This window comes from Tuber melanosporum (genome assembly GCF_000151645.1).
Source record: "Tuber melanosporum whole genome shotgun sequence assembly, scaffold_8, strain Mel28".
Taxonomy (NCBI): domain Eukaryota; kingdom Fungi; phylum Ascomycota; class Pezizomycetes; order Pezizales; family Tuberaceae; genus Tuber; species Tuber melanosporum.
This window is the reverse complement of record NW_003299128.1, coordinates 732,947-750,988: the sequence shown is the minus strand read 5'-3', so window position 1 is coordinate 750,988 and position 18,042 is coordinate 732,947. Positions and strand designations below refer to the sequence as shown.

Here is an 18,042-nt window from a genome sequence, read left to right as displayed (position 1 = left end):
TCTTGTGGTCAAAGAATTATTACAAAAAGTTTATTGCTTGCTACACTATTTCTGTTTCATGTTGGTTGTATATATTTTCAATAATTGTATTTCTAATGCTACTGTTACATGCAACCAATAGATTGTGCTTATATAATATGAGTGATATGTTATAATGGCTGTAGTATTAGTTAAACTACAGTGAAAATGTAATAAAAGGTATTGTTTTACTATGAGTATTAATTTAATGATTAATTAAACATTTACTCAAAGTTAATTTAACTTTTGTAGATATGATAATTCATGTCAAATTACCATAATACTACTTGCTTTCTGTAACAGAATTACCTGAGTGAATGATAGCTTGGTGATAGAGATCCAACAACCCTTCCCGACAGCTACAACAATGTCAGAGCTATTGATATCATCAAATAAGTCAGCCTCTAGCTGTAATTCAATTGCAAATGAAGAATATGTATGGGAAAATGAGACAGAGATTGAGTATGAATCTGAGTATGAAGAGATGGAAAGAATACATGGTATGTATACTATCCAATTATAAAAAGTGATTTTATACAGAAAACAAAGTCTTTAATCCTAGTTGTATTATTTATTACTAACTAATATAAAGATTTAGGAAATGAGAGTAGTAAATCCAATCAAAAGAGGATTGAGGAGTATATTAAACAGACATACTCAGAGCAACTAGGTAAGTATAGAGTTCACCTTTCTAAGATTGATGAGGCTTGTTCCTGCAAGAGAGAATGTCATAAACAGGCCTCTTATATGCAATGGTTCACTTGGATGAATACCAATTGTGCTATGGAAACAAAGCAGCGTAAGCTGCTAGCAAGTTGTCTTATGGCTAGTACTATGACATTTGCAAAGCCGTATGAAACTAGAAAATACAATAAGAGATCCTTCCTAGAAATGGAAGATGGTGAAATAGATTTAAGTAAGCATATGTACCAAAATAAGTATGTAATCTCCTTTGTTGGTCAAGTGTACTGTTCTTTTTTTTGCTGGTACTGGATTTTAGGCAAGTATCAAGTATGTGGATTATTAGGCTACTTGAAGTTAGGTAAGTCAATATGCCCTTCAATCCATAAGCATACTGCACAGCCCTCGAATAGAGGCTTGACTAAAGAAGCCAAGGATTGTATGGAATCATTCCTTTCACAGCTTGAAAATGATTATGGTGAGCCAGTAGCTACTAGGTCATATAAGCAATATAAACAGGATGGGACTATAATTACCAGAGTAGAGTTGGATAATCAATATTTACTTCTGTCCTTTTATTCTTTACATATTCTGCATGCTGAACTGAAAAAAACAAGTTTAGTAGGACAGTCTATATCGCTTGCCAGCATTGACCGATATTGGAAGAGAAGTAAAAGATTCAAGAAGATGCGTATCTGAATCCCTGCTAAAGACATTTGTGATCATTGTACAATTCTAAAAGGAAAGCTCCACTCTCCCGAGGGAACTAACAGAATGCAAGGTGAGATTGCATATGATGAGAAGCTAATACAAACTCAAAAGGAACTTGATCAGCATCGTAAGGAATATCAAGAGTGTAGAGACTTTTATGAGACCACTATCTTACAAGCGACATGCTATCCAAAGGATACAGCTTGCTATTCATTTGACTTCCAGCAGGTAGTTGAGATACCAAAGCTCCCTTAACAGCCTAGTTAATGGTACTTCTTTTCATCTTTTAAGTTGTATTCATTTGGAATTATCGATGAGAATAAGAAACATAATCAGCATCATCATCTACTATATACTGAGGCACAGTAACCAAAAGGTCCAAATCAGGTAGTATCTCTCCTTCACCTTTACTTGACATCTGGAGGTAAGATGAAGCCTCATATATATCTTTGGACAGATAATTGTGGAGGCCAAAATAAGAACAAGACAATGACAGCATATCTCTGCTGATTAGTCCAACAGGGGTAGACAGATAGTGTAGAACTCTGCTTTCAAGTTAAAGGTCACACTAGAAACTCAGTGGATCGTGGATTTGGAACAGCTAAGTACAATGATTCAAGAAAGAATATCTGGACTCCATAGGACTATAGTACAGCTGTGGCAAGTTCTACCTCCAATGATATGATTAAACCAGTTAATCTCTTGGATGATGGAGCAGATCATGGGGTATTCTTTGATTAGGAAGAATCACTTAGTTTACTCTTCAAGCCACTAAAAGGAATTCAAGGCTTTTATAACTTCCGTTTTCTTAAGGAATTCCGAGGTACCGTATTGGCAAAGAATCTTCCACTAGATGAGTAGAAGCGATTTGATCTTACTAAGTCAGGGATAACATTGAAACAAATGAGTACTCTGGCACCAAAAGAGCTGGAGCCAATTGGTTTGAAGCCTGAGAAGCGGTTTAATATATGGAGTAAGTACAGCTCTTATGCTCCAGAGCATATTCAATCTACATGGCTATATACTAAGCCCTCACATGATATTATTCAACAAGCTCAGTTAGTCAAAGTTGGAAGAATCAAGCAATCAGGTAATATAACTACATCCCACTCAGAGCCAACTACCAGAACCATAGGAGACATAGGAGATAAGCACAATGATAAAGCAGCTGTTTCAAGTATAGACGGTAAGAGTTCAACTAATATTCCAAAGAGAAGATGCCGTCCACCTGGGTCTAGAAACAAAAAGGCAAAGAAAAGTATGTAGTTTAGTTGGTTTTAAAAGGTTTAAGTTCATAGAATTGTAGCGGAAGTGTCAAACTAAATTGTACAGCATTCAAATAAATTATTGAATTTTTTTTGAGTGTATAGTAGTAGTTTAAAGTTTGTGTTATTATAAAACTAATGCTATCTCAAAATATTTTTTGCGGATCACTCTGGTTGCCATGTACTTTTCTGCTAACAATAACTTTGCCCAAGAGTGGGTTTTCTACTGAGACAGGCTCATATTTTATTATTAATGACATATTTTATTCAACATCTCAAAATTGGTACAAAATATTTCATCCAATGTCTAGTAGCATAGCTATTTAGAAAATGGGAAATACTACTTTCAATTGTAAAGTGCAAGGTTACAAATATGAGCTTGTTGCTATCTAGTCATTTTTCATCAACATTATTATACCTCAGTCTCTTCAATCCTCAAGCCTGAACACCAACTGATTGGCCCTTGTTATAATTTGATAAAAGGTTGTGCTCTACTATAGAAGATCTGATATAATCAGCTGTAGGTTCTTCTTCTAAGCTAATTTTACACCCAGTCTCTTCCCCATCTGTGTCTCTCTCTAAACTGTCAATAATAATATTAGTAATTATCATTGGATTAGGGCTTAGGGTTGAAGATGTAGGATAAAAATATTTAGGGCAGGTATGTATTGTATGTAAGGTATAAAATTTATTGTCAAAAATACCCTATTTTATTATAATATACGTATTTTTGAAAACCCTAGTTCTGAGGGAGCTGCATTTAGTATGGGCAGAGTATGGGCCCATTCACAAAAGGGGCAAGCCTTTGTTTCTCCTGGGACACTTTTTTCATACTAATGATTTCCAGGTTCGCGCCATTCTCCAGCTCAAATATTTTCTGGAGCAAACTGTGGATATCTTGTTTCAATCCAATTTTAAAGTTTGTCTTCTACAGGCTTCTTGATTTCCTCTGGAACTCGATTGTACGCGAAATCTTGTCCTCCCAGATTATGCTTTTCGTAGAGGTTCCTTGCCTCTGCCTATACCCAGCCCACCTGTGAAGGGGTTAATCGGCCATATGTAACTATTCAATGTAAATGTCTCTCAATAGTTTTCCCCTCTTTCCGGTCCCACTAGGCCCCCCCATTTACTCTCAACAGCTCCACCTCTCTTACCTTTATCTCATCCCCGGCTCTCTTACCAATTACCATGGCTTCGTCAACATCCCGAGGCCGTTCCGAATGTTCTGCAAGTATCCTCTCAACAACATCATCCGATATTCCACTCATAGGCTATAGGCTTCATTCTGCAAATACCGAGGAGCTTCAGGTGACCCTGGATGAGCTATAAAAAATGTGGATTGGTGGGTCTGGCGGATGGAAACATGGTCTATCGTGCCACAGGTAGTAGGAGGTGCAACAGATATTTATAAATACACATATCGATAAGGGCCTTTAGTGGAAAGCGCATCCTCTCAGTGACAGGGGTTCCCAGTCCTGTGTTAAGTTCAAGTGTTTCAACTTGATTAAAATACATCTTAACCAGCTCGTAGTATTTCTACTTGGGGTTTGCTCGCAGGTGACTTATTGCCCCAGGCGCCAATCCTCGGTGCAGCGCACCCCAAGATTTGGCTAGAACGCCTCGATCATAGACTGGGTCTGTCCAACGCCTTACAGTCCTTCGCTTTCCAAGGGAGATTATTAGGGAAACTCTAATTATGATATGATACTCGAATAATTGGGCTTTGTACTCGTACTGTAAGCTGTCTAGAAGGGGGCAGCCGCTCCCCCCACGCACAATGGTGATATGCGTATCAGGCCCCACATTCGAAGATATCCTCGGGGTATTGTAAGCGCATGTCGCATTTACCGGGGAGGTCTGGCTTTAAGAGCTAGGTTACCCGAACCCCCCTGCCATGTCTTGTATGATACCAAACAACCTCCACTAGCAGACACAAATTACAAGCGGGTGACATATCATGACCAGAGTGACACCCTGTGATGAAACAAGTCTATTATCTCCCCAAACAAACTTTAACTAAGAACAACAGTTCATTCATAAATTAGGAAGACTCAGCCCAATCGACCATATCCATGATATCCCCTACATCGTCCTTTACATAGCCAATCTTCAGCCTCATTTTCAATGGACTGCCCCTGTTCCCTGCAACCCTCATCATTTGGGTAGCCTCGGCGTCTGGATCAAGCTCTGAGTCACTTATGGTTTGCAACTGAAGCCTCATACTCCTCGGAACGGCTGCCTGGAGACTTACACTGGTGATACGGTCTGTAAAGGAGTTGTTCTTGAATCGGGCGATGATACTGATTATGCCATCGGCCGTACGTGCCAGCTGCAGGGTTATTTGAAGACCGTTCTTATTGTAAACCTGCGCCGCAACTGGAGCAGCGGTCGGAGCAACAGATGGGGCTGAGGTTGAGCCGAGTCCACCTAAGAGCGACGGTGCTGACTGTTGTGGGGCTGCAGCTGGTGCTGGTGAGGATGTTGCTGGGGCGTTGAATAGGTCCATGATACTGTTGAGATTTGATTGGGCTGATGGAGGTGGGGATGATGAATTGGAAGCCATAAGGTCGCCGCCAAGGATGCCGCTTAGCAATTCCATATTGCTCTGTGGGGCTCCGCTGAGGGGCGCGGTGGGCTCCGGTGGTTCGCCGCCCATGAGATCCAAAAGAGCTTCCTCATCGGACTGCTTCTTAGCGGTTTTCTTTCCTGCTCTCGCTTTCGGTGCCGTCTCCCGTTCAAATACTCTCGAGACTTCTTTAATGACTGGCGGCGGCATTTTCTCCAACACACCACGACGTATTTCGTCGTAGCCAAACATGTTACCGTACTCAACAGAGCGCTGCTGGATTTCAACATCTAAACTATCAGAATATGACTGGAGGATTCGGCGGATACGTTCGATTTGTGCAGCGCTGCTGATACGGGTGGTCAATTTCATTAGGGCGGTAATGATATACTCTTTTACGTTGGATGTAGCGTAGGCGCTCGATAGGATGGTTGAAAGGAGGTCGACAGTATCGGATTCCGATACCTTGACGACTAGTTCCTCTTCCTCGTATTGCCCACCCTTCAGCAATAAGTCACCGTACTCCCCTATGGTCCAAGCACCGGCAAGAGTAAGTGCCTCTTGTGTGATGTCAGCTTTGAGGGCAGAATAAAGCTTCTGCACACAGTAAGTTTGGAGCTCTGCAGAGTTAGCGATAAGACGGATAAAACTCGATAAAATATGCTCCTTGACGTAATTTCCGGCCTTAATCACACAAGGGTTAGTGCCACATTGCCCAACCCCCCTGCCACAAGAAAACATACCAACTTCAAAACCCTTAGAACAGTGTCAATATGCCACCTCTTTGTCGGTGCAAAACGCTCTGCAGCAATACAAATCTGGGTCGTCATTACAGGCTTAAACTCGTTGTTCGCGACCTCCAAGAACGCCAGTAACTCTCTTATCAACACCCTGATGTTACTCTCATTGATAAGTGTAAATGAGAGGTCTAAGGCTCGACGACGGATAGATATATCGGGATCCCGTAAGCAGTCCAAGATGGTGTTTCGATGTCTCTGCACTGCATTTGGCTCGACAGCGACAACTTTGATAAGAGTATTCAAAGCCACATAACGGATGTTGTTATCCTTGTTCGTCAAAAACTTCCCAAGGATATTGACGCCTAAGACACGCAATCCGCTGTCCGCCTCAATATCCAAAATGGTCAAGACAGCCTCATAAAGGATGGAGTTTCCAACATTCTTAGTGGAATCGGTGTTGGTAGCGACTTGGGCAAGAATATCGTTGATTTGCTCGCTGACCTGGGTATCGCCCTTTCCAAGGACCCTTAACAACCTTAGGATTTTAACCTGCAAGAACGGATCTGTTATGCCAGTAACGTCGTGCTCAGGTGCATACCCTGAGCTAGTCAAGCTTTTTAGTTGGCGAACAAGAACAGTTGTGAACTGTCTAAACTGGCTAACTAAATCCGGATCATGTTGGCAAAGATCTGTTACTAACGTCACTCCGCAGAGCAACACTCCATGGTTCCGATCCTGTAGCAGCAGTTTTGTTTTATCAATGAAGTGCTCCTGCAGATCCGGGACCTTGCGAATAATTCGCATGGCGCAAATGGCGGCTTTGCGACGAATGTACGGGTTGGCAGTTGATAAAAGATTTTCGACTTCTTGGAAAAGATCCCTAGCCATTTCCGTCGAGGCGATATTGCCAAGCGTGCATAATGCCAATCCTACCACGTATTGGTTGGAATGCTCCAGATCACTATTGAGAGGCTCCTATGATAAGCAAACAATCGAGCACGGCACGCAGAAGCGAAGCAAACGGCTTACAACAGACTTTTTCAAAGAGTTTGTGACAAGTGTCAAAACCTCCTGGTTCTCATCCAACAGTAACATGGTACCTAGGTAACCCAGTCGTTTATCCGCGAATCTCGGCGAGGCTAATAACTTCAGACACTCTATCTGTCCAAAATGTGTCCTCTCACCTAAGGTGAAGAGGTATAATAGCTTAGCCACATTATTTCTCCTGCAGTGGGTTCGATCCATCAGCAAACAGGACAATGATGGTGAAGTTAGCGGGTGACGAACCGGACATTGGAGTCCCCGGACTCCTCTCGAAATGAAGCTCTAATAGCAGCGCTCTCTTTTTGGATGACGCCTCTCTCGTCGTTCAGTGTTTTCGCACTCCGAACGGCTCGTATAAATTGCTTCACTATTTATGGTTAGCTCAAGGCGCCCATCTCGGGATATCTTTACATACAGGAACTCATTTTTGCGGGGCTCGAGGTCGGTGGGCGAGGTTGGTGGTTCAGGAGAGGTGCGGAGGGAAAAGAATTTTAGCTGACGAGACCACACCCGAGGGACAGGAAACGATAGGTCAACAAAAACGAGAGGAAAACAAGGAGGTAAAGATCCCTTTGGGGGGAATTTCTATATCTGGGTCACCGGAAGGTTGCTGTGGATGATAGGCGATAAACTACCGTAAACTGCCACGGAGGTAAGTTGTCTTGCTTGCTGCAGCGGTTAGTGGGGGGCTTATCCAGCCGCCCACCTTACATAATCCCTGCCATGTTCAAGTCCCCACGCCAAGACGTTGGATTCCAGCACCGTATGCCTCTCAAATATTCTCATCGGCCTGCGGTAAATTTAGACCAGTGATTTTACAAGTATACTTCATTTCTATCCTCTTAGGTGCTATTTCCATGAATGTAGTCAAGTAATAAGATATTGTGACAACAAAATCGTGTGCTATGATATTAACCCAACAAGACGCTTTACAACGCAAAGATGGTTAAAGAGGTACCTTTTTACAAGTTCCCCAATGCTTTGGCATGGCATAATACCGTACCGGTACAGTGCAAGCACGAGCACTAAAACTTCTTCCTGCCTCCAGGTTCCTTAAAAAATACTAGAACCCCCACCCAAATCATTGGGCAGGCCAGGATCACAAAAGATAAGATAGACAGAAAAAAACAAGATATGGAAAAACAGGAAAGAAGCAAGGGATACAAGCTATAAGAGATGTACCGCGCAAAAAAATAAAGGCGGCAGGGGAGCTAAAAGGCTCTGAACATAGTGGAGGGAGAATGTGGGAAATGAGCAGAGAAATATGAGCGTAAGAGAAAGGTTGTGCGCTACTCTAAAAGCTCCTCGACAAAGGTGTCTAGCAAGACTAACGAAAAGGCTCCCTTCCACTTCTCTAAGAAGTCCTTGTTTGAGTAAAGCCAACTCAAGCTTGCCTTAAACGATACCAGCTCAATTTTCCAACCCCTATCAAGACATCTCTCGACGACCTTGAAAAAGCCAGGACTGTACTCTCCTTGAGCTGCATCACCGCTGGCTAGCACGATAGTAGTTGGCGTGAAATCCAGAACACTCTCTAAAATTTTGAGATGAAGGATTTCATCGACGGCTTGCTCTACTTTCCGGGGGCGTCGTTTGTGTGCGCCCTCGGAACCCGAAGAGGAGGAGTATTTCGTATTCACCCGTTCCTTTTCTACTCTCTCAAGTAGACTGACTTCGTAGCCAAGAGAACGAGCTTCAAGTGCGGATACGGTTGTTGGTGAACTCCCGACATATACCCTCTTGGAAGATATCCGTCCCCTCTCGAGGATAAGAGATAAGCCATGGAAGGAAAATGCGGGCTGACGAATGGCTGCGCCGCGGGAATATCCCCTACGTTTCTTGATGCATTCGTAGAATCCGATCAGGATCTAGGGTTCAATCACGTAAGTTTTGAATAAAAACCGGATACAGGTGGGAAATACGTTAGAAGCATCGACAAAGACATGAATGTCAGTGTCCGAAGGGTCTTTCGCCCCTGACCGGAGACCTGGGCGAATAAGAAGACGGGAAGCTTGAGCGGGGAATAGTGAGAGTATCTTCTGTATTAGTTGCGCTTTCCTTTCAACCGAGGTCATCTGCGACCGAATCACGGGCCGCTTATCAAATGGATCCTCTAAACTGGCGTTTGTAACCGCACTTGGCATTGGTTGCTGGAAAACTGGTTGCAGGGGAGCTGGTGTTTCCATCCCCCTCAGCCTCACTACTGGTGGAGTTTCCTGGGTAACTGCATCGATCTTAAACGAACTTGAGTGGCGCGTTTTGCGCTTCCTTCTTGGCGATGGATGAATTTGGGTGGGGGGTGATGGGTCGTCCTCGTCAGTGGTAGTGCATGGCACAGGCGAGGACCCTAGAAAATCCCAGAGGGGGGTAAAGTCACCAAGGGATCGGTGAGGAGTAGTCCCGCTAATTTTTTCGGGATTGATGACTAGAGGGTTGCTGTTTTGATTCGTAGCCAGGGCATCATTGAGAGCTATGACAGCGGAGAAATCGAATATGGCGGTAGCTGTGTCTGCCATGTGAGCTGAATGAGTCTTTCGCTGTTTAATTGTGTGTTTGTTGTTCGGACACGATATCTTTTTTATGAGGAGTTCGAGTCGGGAGGGCGTGGGCGAACCGGGAAGACGGACATGGGTGTGGATAGTATTTTCGAGACTGGAGGAGGGTTCGTTTACTAGGGCGATAGAGGGGGAGAGGGAAGGGGGGGGGGACGAGAGGGAAGGGGATGCTAAATAGGTCGCAAGATAACTGAGAGTTAAGAAGCTAGGCTGCCAACATGGGAGGTGTGGACCGTGTAGGGGATTGTTGGTGGGTTTGAGTGAAGTGCTGTAGGAGGAGTTGCGAGGGACAAGAGAAAGAGGTGCAAAGGGAATGGCCAAACAATCACTCACACGTTGGTTCCCGATCTGGGCGTCCTCGATTTCCAAATTTGTGACTCACTTCACCCTTTGTCGAGGTAAATCCTGTACCGACCGCCTTGCTGGGGGGTGTCTCTGTGCAGTAGTGCCGGTATCTACCTGCATCAAAAATATTTGTGCTCGACGGTACGCTGAGCGTGCCCTCCATTACCCGCCCAAGCGATAAGCTATTGGCGATAAGCCCAGATATCAGACAGGGGTGCGCCCCCTCAGCCATCTATCAGACTTCAGTCACGGTGGACTACCACAGAAATAAGTCAGATCGGCCAATCCTCTGGATCTATGGTATGATACTATAGACTACATAGATCGCCGTTACCCTTGTCCCGCTTCCTTTCTGCACTTCTTTACCACCATTCCTTCTTCCCTCCCGCCCAATACCTTACCCGTACCATATCGCACCACGCTTTTCAGCACATTCCCATCGACGCTCGCTCAGCCATGGCCATCGACTCACCCGACCAAACGCATTCTCAACCGGCTACACCGCTAGCAGTTATACTGCCCACTGGGCCCTTAGAGCATGTAGTACCCACATTGCTCGTCCCCCCTTCCCCGGTCCGCACCACAACCCTAACAATCCCTGTTTCCTGCCCAACCCAGCCGACCCCTCCCAAACCCACACATCCAGAAAAGCCACTCCTCCCCCGGGATAGTTTGAGCCGTCGAGAAGCTCTTCTTCGTGGTAATGTAGGGTCGCGTCGTCGTCAACGATGGGAAAACGACCGTTTGTTATCGAATCCCCATGCAATCCCACCCACCACGTTAGATTGGGAAGTACGTCCTCTCCATCCTCGCCGCCACGTCCCGTATGAATTCGCCTCGCTTTACGATCACCCCAAATTCCTCCATAAAGGGAACGCTGCCGCAAACCACCAGGTAGCCGAGAAGATGCCAAGGGAACTGAAGGTGCGGATGAAGAAGACTCGGGGCGCCGTTGGACTACTTAAATCGCTGGAAGAGGAAGTGAGGAAGTTTGTCCTTGGAGAGCAGGAAGAGGAGAAGGCTAGAGAAGAGGGAGGGGAGGGCGATCCAGTGGACGATGAATCAGACGAAGAAATTGTGTTCATCAGCAAGCGGGCCAAGCAACTCCAACTCAAGAGTGAGAAGGTCTTGTTTGAGAGCTCAGTCAGCGATCCTGGGGCTTCATTCGGGTTCGTTTCCTCCCTCGAGAATTTTCCCCCATTAGAGCTATGATAACCCAAAAATTAGACGCTGGCTGGTCCACTCAATCGCAGCGTACTATGGTCTCAAAAGCTGGAGCATCACCACTGGTAACCCAGCGAAGAGGATTGCCTATGTAGGGCTCAAGAAGGATCCTAAGAACTCCGCCCTGGCTGTCAAGGGGATGCCAAAACCATTATGGTTGATGCTCTAATCATCTAGCTGCGGTTTCTTTTCATATTATCATACATGGTGTTGGAGGGTCACCAGCCTAAACGCTGGTCCGGCCAACGCGGTAATTGGGTGCACATGTTCTCTGCCACTCACCCATTGTAGTTAGATATTCCTGTGATACTTACATTACGCTTTTACACAAGGCTGAAAGTTATGATACCATACCGAAATGTATTCGAGTAGGTGACCGTGCAGGGCTACTCTGACTGCAATACCCCAGGGTAACTAAAAGCACTTTACCATACATTAGGGTAGGGTAACACAGCGGAACCTTACATCATGGTATGACATGATACCATGGAAGCCATATTATGCACTCGTACCCGGTTACCAGTCATGTTTACGATAACGGCACATAATAGGGAGTTCTGTGATTTGTTTTACTGGTATCATACCATATCTCTTTATCGTGTATATAATTCTGGTAGTGGGGTTTCCTCATAAGAGCAACCAAGCTCGGCCTCCTGTAGGCAATGACAATCAAGAGGTCCCCCCGTCTCCTTGTCTCTCGTCAATTGTCCTGACCAGCTGTGCCTCGCCCCTTACCAACAACGAACCGATGTCCGATATTTATGCCGGTAGTATCATACCGTCCTGTGGGGCACCCAGCCTTGCCACACAACCGCACGGTCATAAGCAGCGGATAGCAACCGCGTATTATTTCTCTAGACCGCAGTCTCAACAGAACGCACTCCCAGAACCCTGGAGGAACATCAATCATATTCGAGGACTCACTTGAATCGATAAGACAATCAAGTTCGCCATCGCCGCATCATCAATGAGGACGAGGCCTCCCACGCCTTGTAAGAGTCATGAAAAGGTCCAGTGAAAACCCAATAAGGTAATCTCCGGGGTTAGGGTTGTGGCTCGAATGGTCTAGCATAACCGCTCGTTCTACGAGTAGGCAATGTCAAAACTGTGGAAATAACACCGTTTCGATTTTCGGGGAACCGATTGGACGCCCGTCGAAATTTCTTCGGCCCACAAGTTAATATCATAATATTATCTCGGAAAAAAAAATAGGTCCTAGGCCCTACTCAGCATGCCGCGAATATCGCGATATCTCCACTTTGATTGCATTCCCCATGATAAATATATATCTAAACATGGCGCTGTTCCGCTTGCTACGAATATAAAAGATATTGTGATATTATACCGGACATCTGTCGGGATATCGTCTGGTGTTAAGCTGTTAGAAACATCGATTGTTATTAACGGGGGGATTCTGTTCCCCAGTTCTTGCTCTGGTGGGCATCGTACTGCGCAGTACGGTACGAGTACAGCCGGATTCGCCAAGTTCTCATCCTTCCAAGTACCCGCTGCCTTTGGAAACGCTTTGCCAACCCTCTCTCTCATTATTCGGCGAAACAGATTGTGTTAAAATCTCGCAGTATCCCTAGAGAAATATCTAGGAACAGTCAATTAAAAAGCTTTTCTTGTTCTCATCTTGTTGGTTGGCACAGTTCACGAGATACAAAAGAGGGTTATGTGAACTTTCCGAATGCGGCTGTACGAGTACTGTACTCCGCCACTCTTCCTGTGGCGCAATATCATCGTATCACTTCCGCCGAACAGAAACCACCCGCCGTGCCTTCTTCGCCCATTAGTCATGACCATCGGTACCCGTATTTGGGGGGAAAAAAAGATTCTGCTAAAGCCGCCGCTATCGTTAAGGATTTACTGTAAACAGAGTAGTAATTACTATAACGTGAAAAAATCATGACCGTTTCCTTGAAGCTGTTGAATTACTGCCCACCGCACCTGGCAAGCCTTCGTAGACCAGATTTGAGAGTTTACTCATGTTACCCAGCTACTCTTACAGTACTAAACGATCAAAGGAATCGACAAATAAAATTTAATGGTTAGTAAGAACTGGCTTTCCAGAAAACCCCGGAGACCCCCCCCCAGCGAGGATAATCATACAAGCCATCCCCATGCTCTCCATAGGGGCTCTGAGGAATAGTCTATGATCCGAGAGATATTATTGTCCGGTCTTGGGTGATGATTCTAGAGGCCCAATCAAACCTTCGGCGGGGTAGCCTACAGTATGACTGTGATGGTGCGAGTGGCCTTAAAGTGGGTCCTAAAAACAAGCAAAATGCGGCAACCAATTCACAGCCAACAACTAATACCCGTGGGAGAAACCGAGGGAGTAGAGAGAGCCGCAAGTAGGATATACATTGGGGAGTGTTTTCCTGTTAAATTAAGCGCCACTAGGAAACCGAACTCAAAGTTAAAACACAGCTCTGGATTAGGGTGAAACAAGTGATTCATTCTACCTAGAGCCATGCTGGGAGGTACTGTTGAGAATTACTCCTCTGAGTTGATGTGTCGCGAGAGAAGTATCTAGGCTTCCTACTCACTATTGCGTATGCTGGGTTGTACTGGGTGGTACGTGGAAGTGTGTATTCCGTATCACTAGTCATGTGACTAGGTTTGGGCATGACTATATACCATTCTTGTTTCGCTTAGCTAGCTGTAAGACTTAATCAACAATCTTCTGCTGCACAACAAAAACGTCCAATTCGTAACAGGTTATGAGCCCGGTCTGCTACTTTGATTCCTCTATGAAATAAGAAAATTTCTTTCTCTTTTCAAATCCTTCCTTTTCAAAAGTTTCTCCATCTTATTTATTCTTCCATACCTTTTTTCCTCCGCATACCCACTCTACACTTTCACTCTGCACTCCTGCTCCGCATAGCAAACAACCTACACCATGTCTTCTGCCTCAAGCACCTTCACCAATCTTGAAAAGGGGACTTACCGGTGTAAATACGGCGAGACAGCTAAGCTCAACCACGTAAACTATAGCCAATGGCGTCATGATATAGAGTTCTTCCTACAGGCTGAGCAGGCCTTGTCGATTGTTTTGGGAGAGGAAGTTCACCCACAAGGGCCAAACATCAATTCTAATGACTTTGACAAGTGGGCTGGCATTGGTGCAGCCATTATCCATGCCTCTTGTGAGTCCTCAGTCAAGGCCTATCTCCATGGCTTGAGGGACCCACATGCAATATGGGAGGAGTTGAAGATGAAACTTGACACTGCAAACTCCTGTGCAGGGAGAACTGCAATTCTACGGAAGTTCAACCAACTACGCCCTGCTCCAGAATCCTCGGTTGGCGACTATATCACTCAGCTCCTTGAGTGTAGCAAAGAGCTTAGTGGAACCGAGTAGGCAATTCCAAAAGAAACCTTTATCAGCCATCTCTTAACAACCCTACCGAAGTCTTTCGACTCAATAATCGATATAATCACCCATCAACCAGAAACAGAACAAACATCTGACCGCATAATCTCCACGCTTATTGAATGGGAGGCTGCAAGTAATACTCGAAAGAGCGAAACTGAATCGACAAAGACGAGTTCCCCCGCTACCGCTTTAATTGTCTATACTAGCAGGGGATCTCGAGGTAGAGGTAGCTTGACATCAAGGAGTACCTCCTATCGCTCTCGTCCACAAGGTCGTCCTTCCTTCCATCCTTCTACTTATAATTGTAGGGGAGGTCCTGCTTCTAGCCCTACTTGTTGGTATTGCCAACATCTAGGTCATCGGCAGGATGACTATAATCTCCGTAAGCGAGCAGAGGAGGCAAAGAGGGAGAGGGGTGGTGTAAGATCTGGTGTAAATGGGAGACGAGAGGGAGATGAGGCCGGAGCTGCATTTGCCTCTGTCAAAGCACTTGCTGGCTTTGTAGTCAAGAGAAGTGGTACAACAGGTTCGGATTTCAGAACTTGGATTGTTGACTCTGGAGCCAGCCATCACCTATGCTGTGACCATTTGGCCTTCTACACTCTAAAGCGACTTCCAAAACCAATCATAGTCTACCTCGGTGATAGTTCACCAGTCTTCGCTACCGGCTCTGGGAATATCACGATCGCTCTCTCTAGCTTGAGTATTACCATCCATACTCTCTATGTTCTTGACCTAACCTACAATTTATTGTCAGTTAGTTGTCTTTCAACAGAGAGCCAAATAAGCTTCCGTAATGGTTCTTGCTTTATTAAGCATAAGTGCTCTGCCGAAGAACAGCTTGCTGCCCTACAAGATGGACTCTATCACGTCACGGTGGGAGAAGTGAGAGATAGAGCTTCTCTGTTGGCTACTGCACTTGCCACTTCCTTACCTAGTTTTACTCTGTGGCACCAGCGTTTGGCTCACTTGAATAATAAGTCTCTTTCAGCTTTGATACCTGAAGAAGCCTATCAGAGAAATGAGACAAACCCAGAAACTCTCTGTCAGGTATGCGTTAAGGCGAAGCATACTCAGAGGTTTGAGAGAAAACCGCAACCAAGAGCCACAAAGCCTTTTGAGCTCTTGCACTCGGACTTGTGTGGTCCAATCCACCCTCCATCTAAGTCAGGTTTTTGCTACTTCATCCTGTATATTGAGGACTTTACAAGAGTTACCTGCATTTTCTTCTTGCGGACGAAGTCCTCTACAGAAGTTGTTTCTGTTTTCCAAAGTCTACAAGCTAGGATTGAAAAAGAGTATCCTAGTTGGCAAATCACTTGCTTCAGGTGTGACAATGGCTGAGGAGAGTTTGATAACTCTTTGTTTCGCAGGATTTTACGAGTTGGTGGCATCTCCTTTGAGCCGAGTCCTCCTTATACTCAGTCTAAAAATGGGGTATCTGAGCGTATGATAAGAACGATTGTCACGAAGGCTCATGCAATGCTGATAGATTCTAAATTGGATGATGACTTCTGGGCTGAGGCAGTTAGTACTGCGGTCTATCTTCATACGCGTACTCCCTCACAGTCTATTGACAGAGTAACTCCTTATGAGAAGTTAAAGGGCAAGAAGCTGGAGTTGGGGCACTTGAGAAGATTTGGATGTGCTGCCTACAAGTTTATCCCTAAAGAGCTGAGAAAAGAGAAGTTTTCAGAGCGATCAAAGGAGTGTATCTTCTTGGGCTACGTACATGATACTAGCAAGATTTGGAGACTGTGGGATCCACAGAGTAGCCGTGTGATTGAGGCTTCAGATATTGTATTTGATGAGCTCCGAGTCTTGGGAACTCGTGATGAGCATGAAAGTGAGGTTGAGATTCTACGCTCTTGTATATCAGAGGATTTACTCCCTGAGGAGGACTCAGAGGTGTCAAGCCCACCTGGAGTACTGTTGAGCATGCAGGCACTGCCAGCTCTGGAAGAGGTTGCTGGTCTCATTAAGCAGACAGCGCCTGCTCCCCCGTGCATACGGGTGGAGGACTCTTGGTTTAAAGGGACCTATGAGTGTGTTAATTCTGATCTTGAGACTGAGCTCGATCAGTCCACACTCTGTCCGGTGACGACCGTTGACAGGTGTGAAGAAGCATCTCCTGCTGGGAGTCTAAGTCTTGAAGAACCCTCCCAAGTCCCCAAGATTGTAAATTTGCGCAGATCTCAAAGAGTCGCAGCAAAGGGGCACCCCAGTGCTCATTTCGCTGTTCATGCAATGATGGGGTTAGAGGCAGTTGACGACACTGAAGGGGAACCGATTAGCTACCATGATTCCCTGAGGTCGGGGCACTGCTTGGAATGGAAAACCGCCATGTGGGAGGAGTTCAAGTCCCTAGAGGATAATGAGACGTGGTCTATTATCAGGAAATCTAGTGTGGAGCATGGCGTACACCCTATTGGATGTAAATAGGTGTATAAAAAGAAAAGGAATCCTAATGGATCTATACGCTTTAAGGCGCGTCTTGTCATAAAAGGCTATGAGCAGCAGATATTTGGTGAGACCTTTGCTCCCGTTGCACAGCTAACAAGTGTAAGACTAGTTCTGGCTCTCGCTACACTCAATAGGTAGGAGATTCATCACCTTGATGTTTGTACGGCATTTCTCAATCCACATCTGGAGGATACCGTCTATATGGAAATGCCAGAGAGTATTGAGTGGCTTAAGCCAGCTCTAGTCCCAGACTCCCAAGACTCTATTCTTAGGCTCAACAAGGCACTCTATGGTCTAAAGGAGGTACCTCGCTTATGGTACCAGCATATTGATAGTTTTCTTGGATCCATTGGCTTTGAGAAATCCAGCAACGATCCAAATCTCTATTATACCAAGGACCAAGCCTTGTTCCTAGCGCTTTATGTTGATGACATTCTACTTGTATCTAGGTCTCTAGATCTTATTACCAATGTCAAGGCCAAGCTTTCTGGAAAATATAAGATGAAGGATCTTGGACCGGCCAAACAGTTCCTAGGATTGGAAATCACTACAGGCCAGGACCATCTCTTTCTCCATCAGCAGCACTTTATTCGGACTATTCTGAGTCGATTTGGAATGGCTGGCTGCAATGGCGTTTCTACTCTGCTGGAGATAAAGAGACTTGTTTCTTCAATACCAGAATGTGACAAGGGAAACTAAGCGGAATATCAATCAATCCTAGGCTCATTGATGTATCTGGCTATTGGTACAAGGCCAGATATCTCTTACGCAGTAGGCTTATTCAGTAAGTTTAGTGTAAATCCTAGTGCTCTTCATCTTGCTGCGACAAAAAGACTATTGCGTTATATCAAAGGTATAATACACTTAGGTCTCTGCTATCACCTTGGTTCCACCCAGGATATTGATGGATTTTGCAATTCGGACTTTGCTGGTGATTCCCAGGATTCAAAGTCCACTTCCGGCCATGTATTTACCCTAGCTGAAGCGTCCATTTCCTGGAGGTCAAAGAAACAAAGTCTAGTAGCACTTTCATCTACAGAGTCAGAAT

General features: G+C 45.0%; 3 protein-coding genes; 1 reads left to right on the top strand and 2 right to left on the bottom strand.

Moving 5' to 3' along the window:
• Positions 1 to 4,642: 4,642 nt before the first annotated feature.
• GSTUM_00011126001 (uncharacterized protein) lies at positions 4,643 to 7,628 on the bottom strand. XM_002841730.2 has 5 exons: positions 7,441 to 7,628; positions 7,269 to 7,392; positions 7,018 to 7,206; positions 5,985 to 6,942; positions 4,643 to 5,925 (listed from the first exon to the last, which is right to left on the bottom strand). The coding sequence occupies exons 1-5, from the start codon at positions 7,448 to 7,450 to the stop codon at positions 4,717 to 4,719; spliced, it is 2,490 nt and encodes an 829-aa protein (XP_002841776.1). The 5' UTR covers positions 7,451 to 7,628; the 3' UTR covers positions 4,643 to 4,716.
• Positions 7,629 to 7,839: 211 nt separating this feature from the next.
• On the bottom strand, positions 7,840 to 9,883 carry GSTUM_00011125001 (uncharacterized protein). XM_002841729.2 has 2 exons: positions 8,948 to 9,883; positions 7,840 to 8,893 (listed from the first exon to the last, which is right to left on the bottom strand). The coding sequence occupies exons 1-2, from the start codon at positions 9,539 to 9,541 to the stop codon at positions 8,315 to 8,317; spliced, it is 1,173 nt and encodes a 390-aa protein (XP_002841775.1). The 5' UTR covers positions 9,542 to 9,883; the 3' UTR covers positions 7,840 to 8,314.
• A 297-nt stretch (positions 9,884 to 10,180) lies between these two features.
• Positions 10,181 to 11,500, top strand: GSTUM_00011124001 (uncharacterized protein). XM_002841728.2 has 2 exons: positions 10,181 to 11,094; positions 11,153 to 11,500. Exons 1-2 carry the CDS (start codon positions 10,382 to 10,384, stop codon positions 11,316 to 11,318), a joined length of 879 nt encoding a protein of 292 aa, XP_002841774.1. The 5' UTR covers positions 10,181 to 10,381; the 3' UTR covers positions 11,319 to 11,500.
• The last annotated feature ends 6,542 nt before the right edge of the window (positions 11,501 to 18,042 follow it).

Bases quoted from the DNA above. Each gene is read 5' to 3' on its own strand.
- GSTUM_00011126001 (XM_002841730.2), bottom strand. The intron at 7,207-7,268 runs GTTCGTCACCCG...AACCCACTGCAG, and splicing joins TCCGGGGACTCCAATGTCCG to GAGAAATAATGTGGCTAAGC. The intron at 6,943-7,017 runs GTCTGTTGTAAG...GCCTCTCAATAG, and splicing joins GTCACAAACTCTTTGAAAAA to TGATCTGGAGCATTCCAACC.
- GSTUM_00011125001 (XM_002841729.2), bottom strand. From the start codon at position 9,541: ATGGCAGACACAGCTACCGCCATATTCGATTTCTCCGCTGTCATAGCT. The intron at 8,894-8,947 runs GTATTTCCCACC...ATTGAACCCTAG, and splicing joins TCTTTGTCGATGCTTCTAAC to ATCCTGATCGGATTCTACGA.
- GSTUM_00011124001 (XM_002841728.2), top strand. From the start codon at position 10,382: ATGGCCATCGACTCACCCGACCAAACGCATTCTCAACCGGCTACACCG. The intron at 11,095-11,152 runs GTTCGTTTCCTC...CCCAAAAATTAG, and splicing joins GATCCTGGGGCTTCATTCGG to ACGCTGGCTGGTCCACTCAA.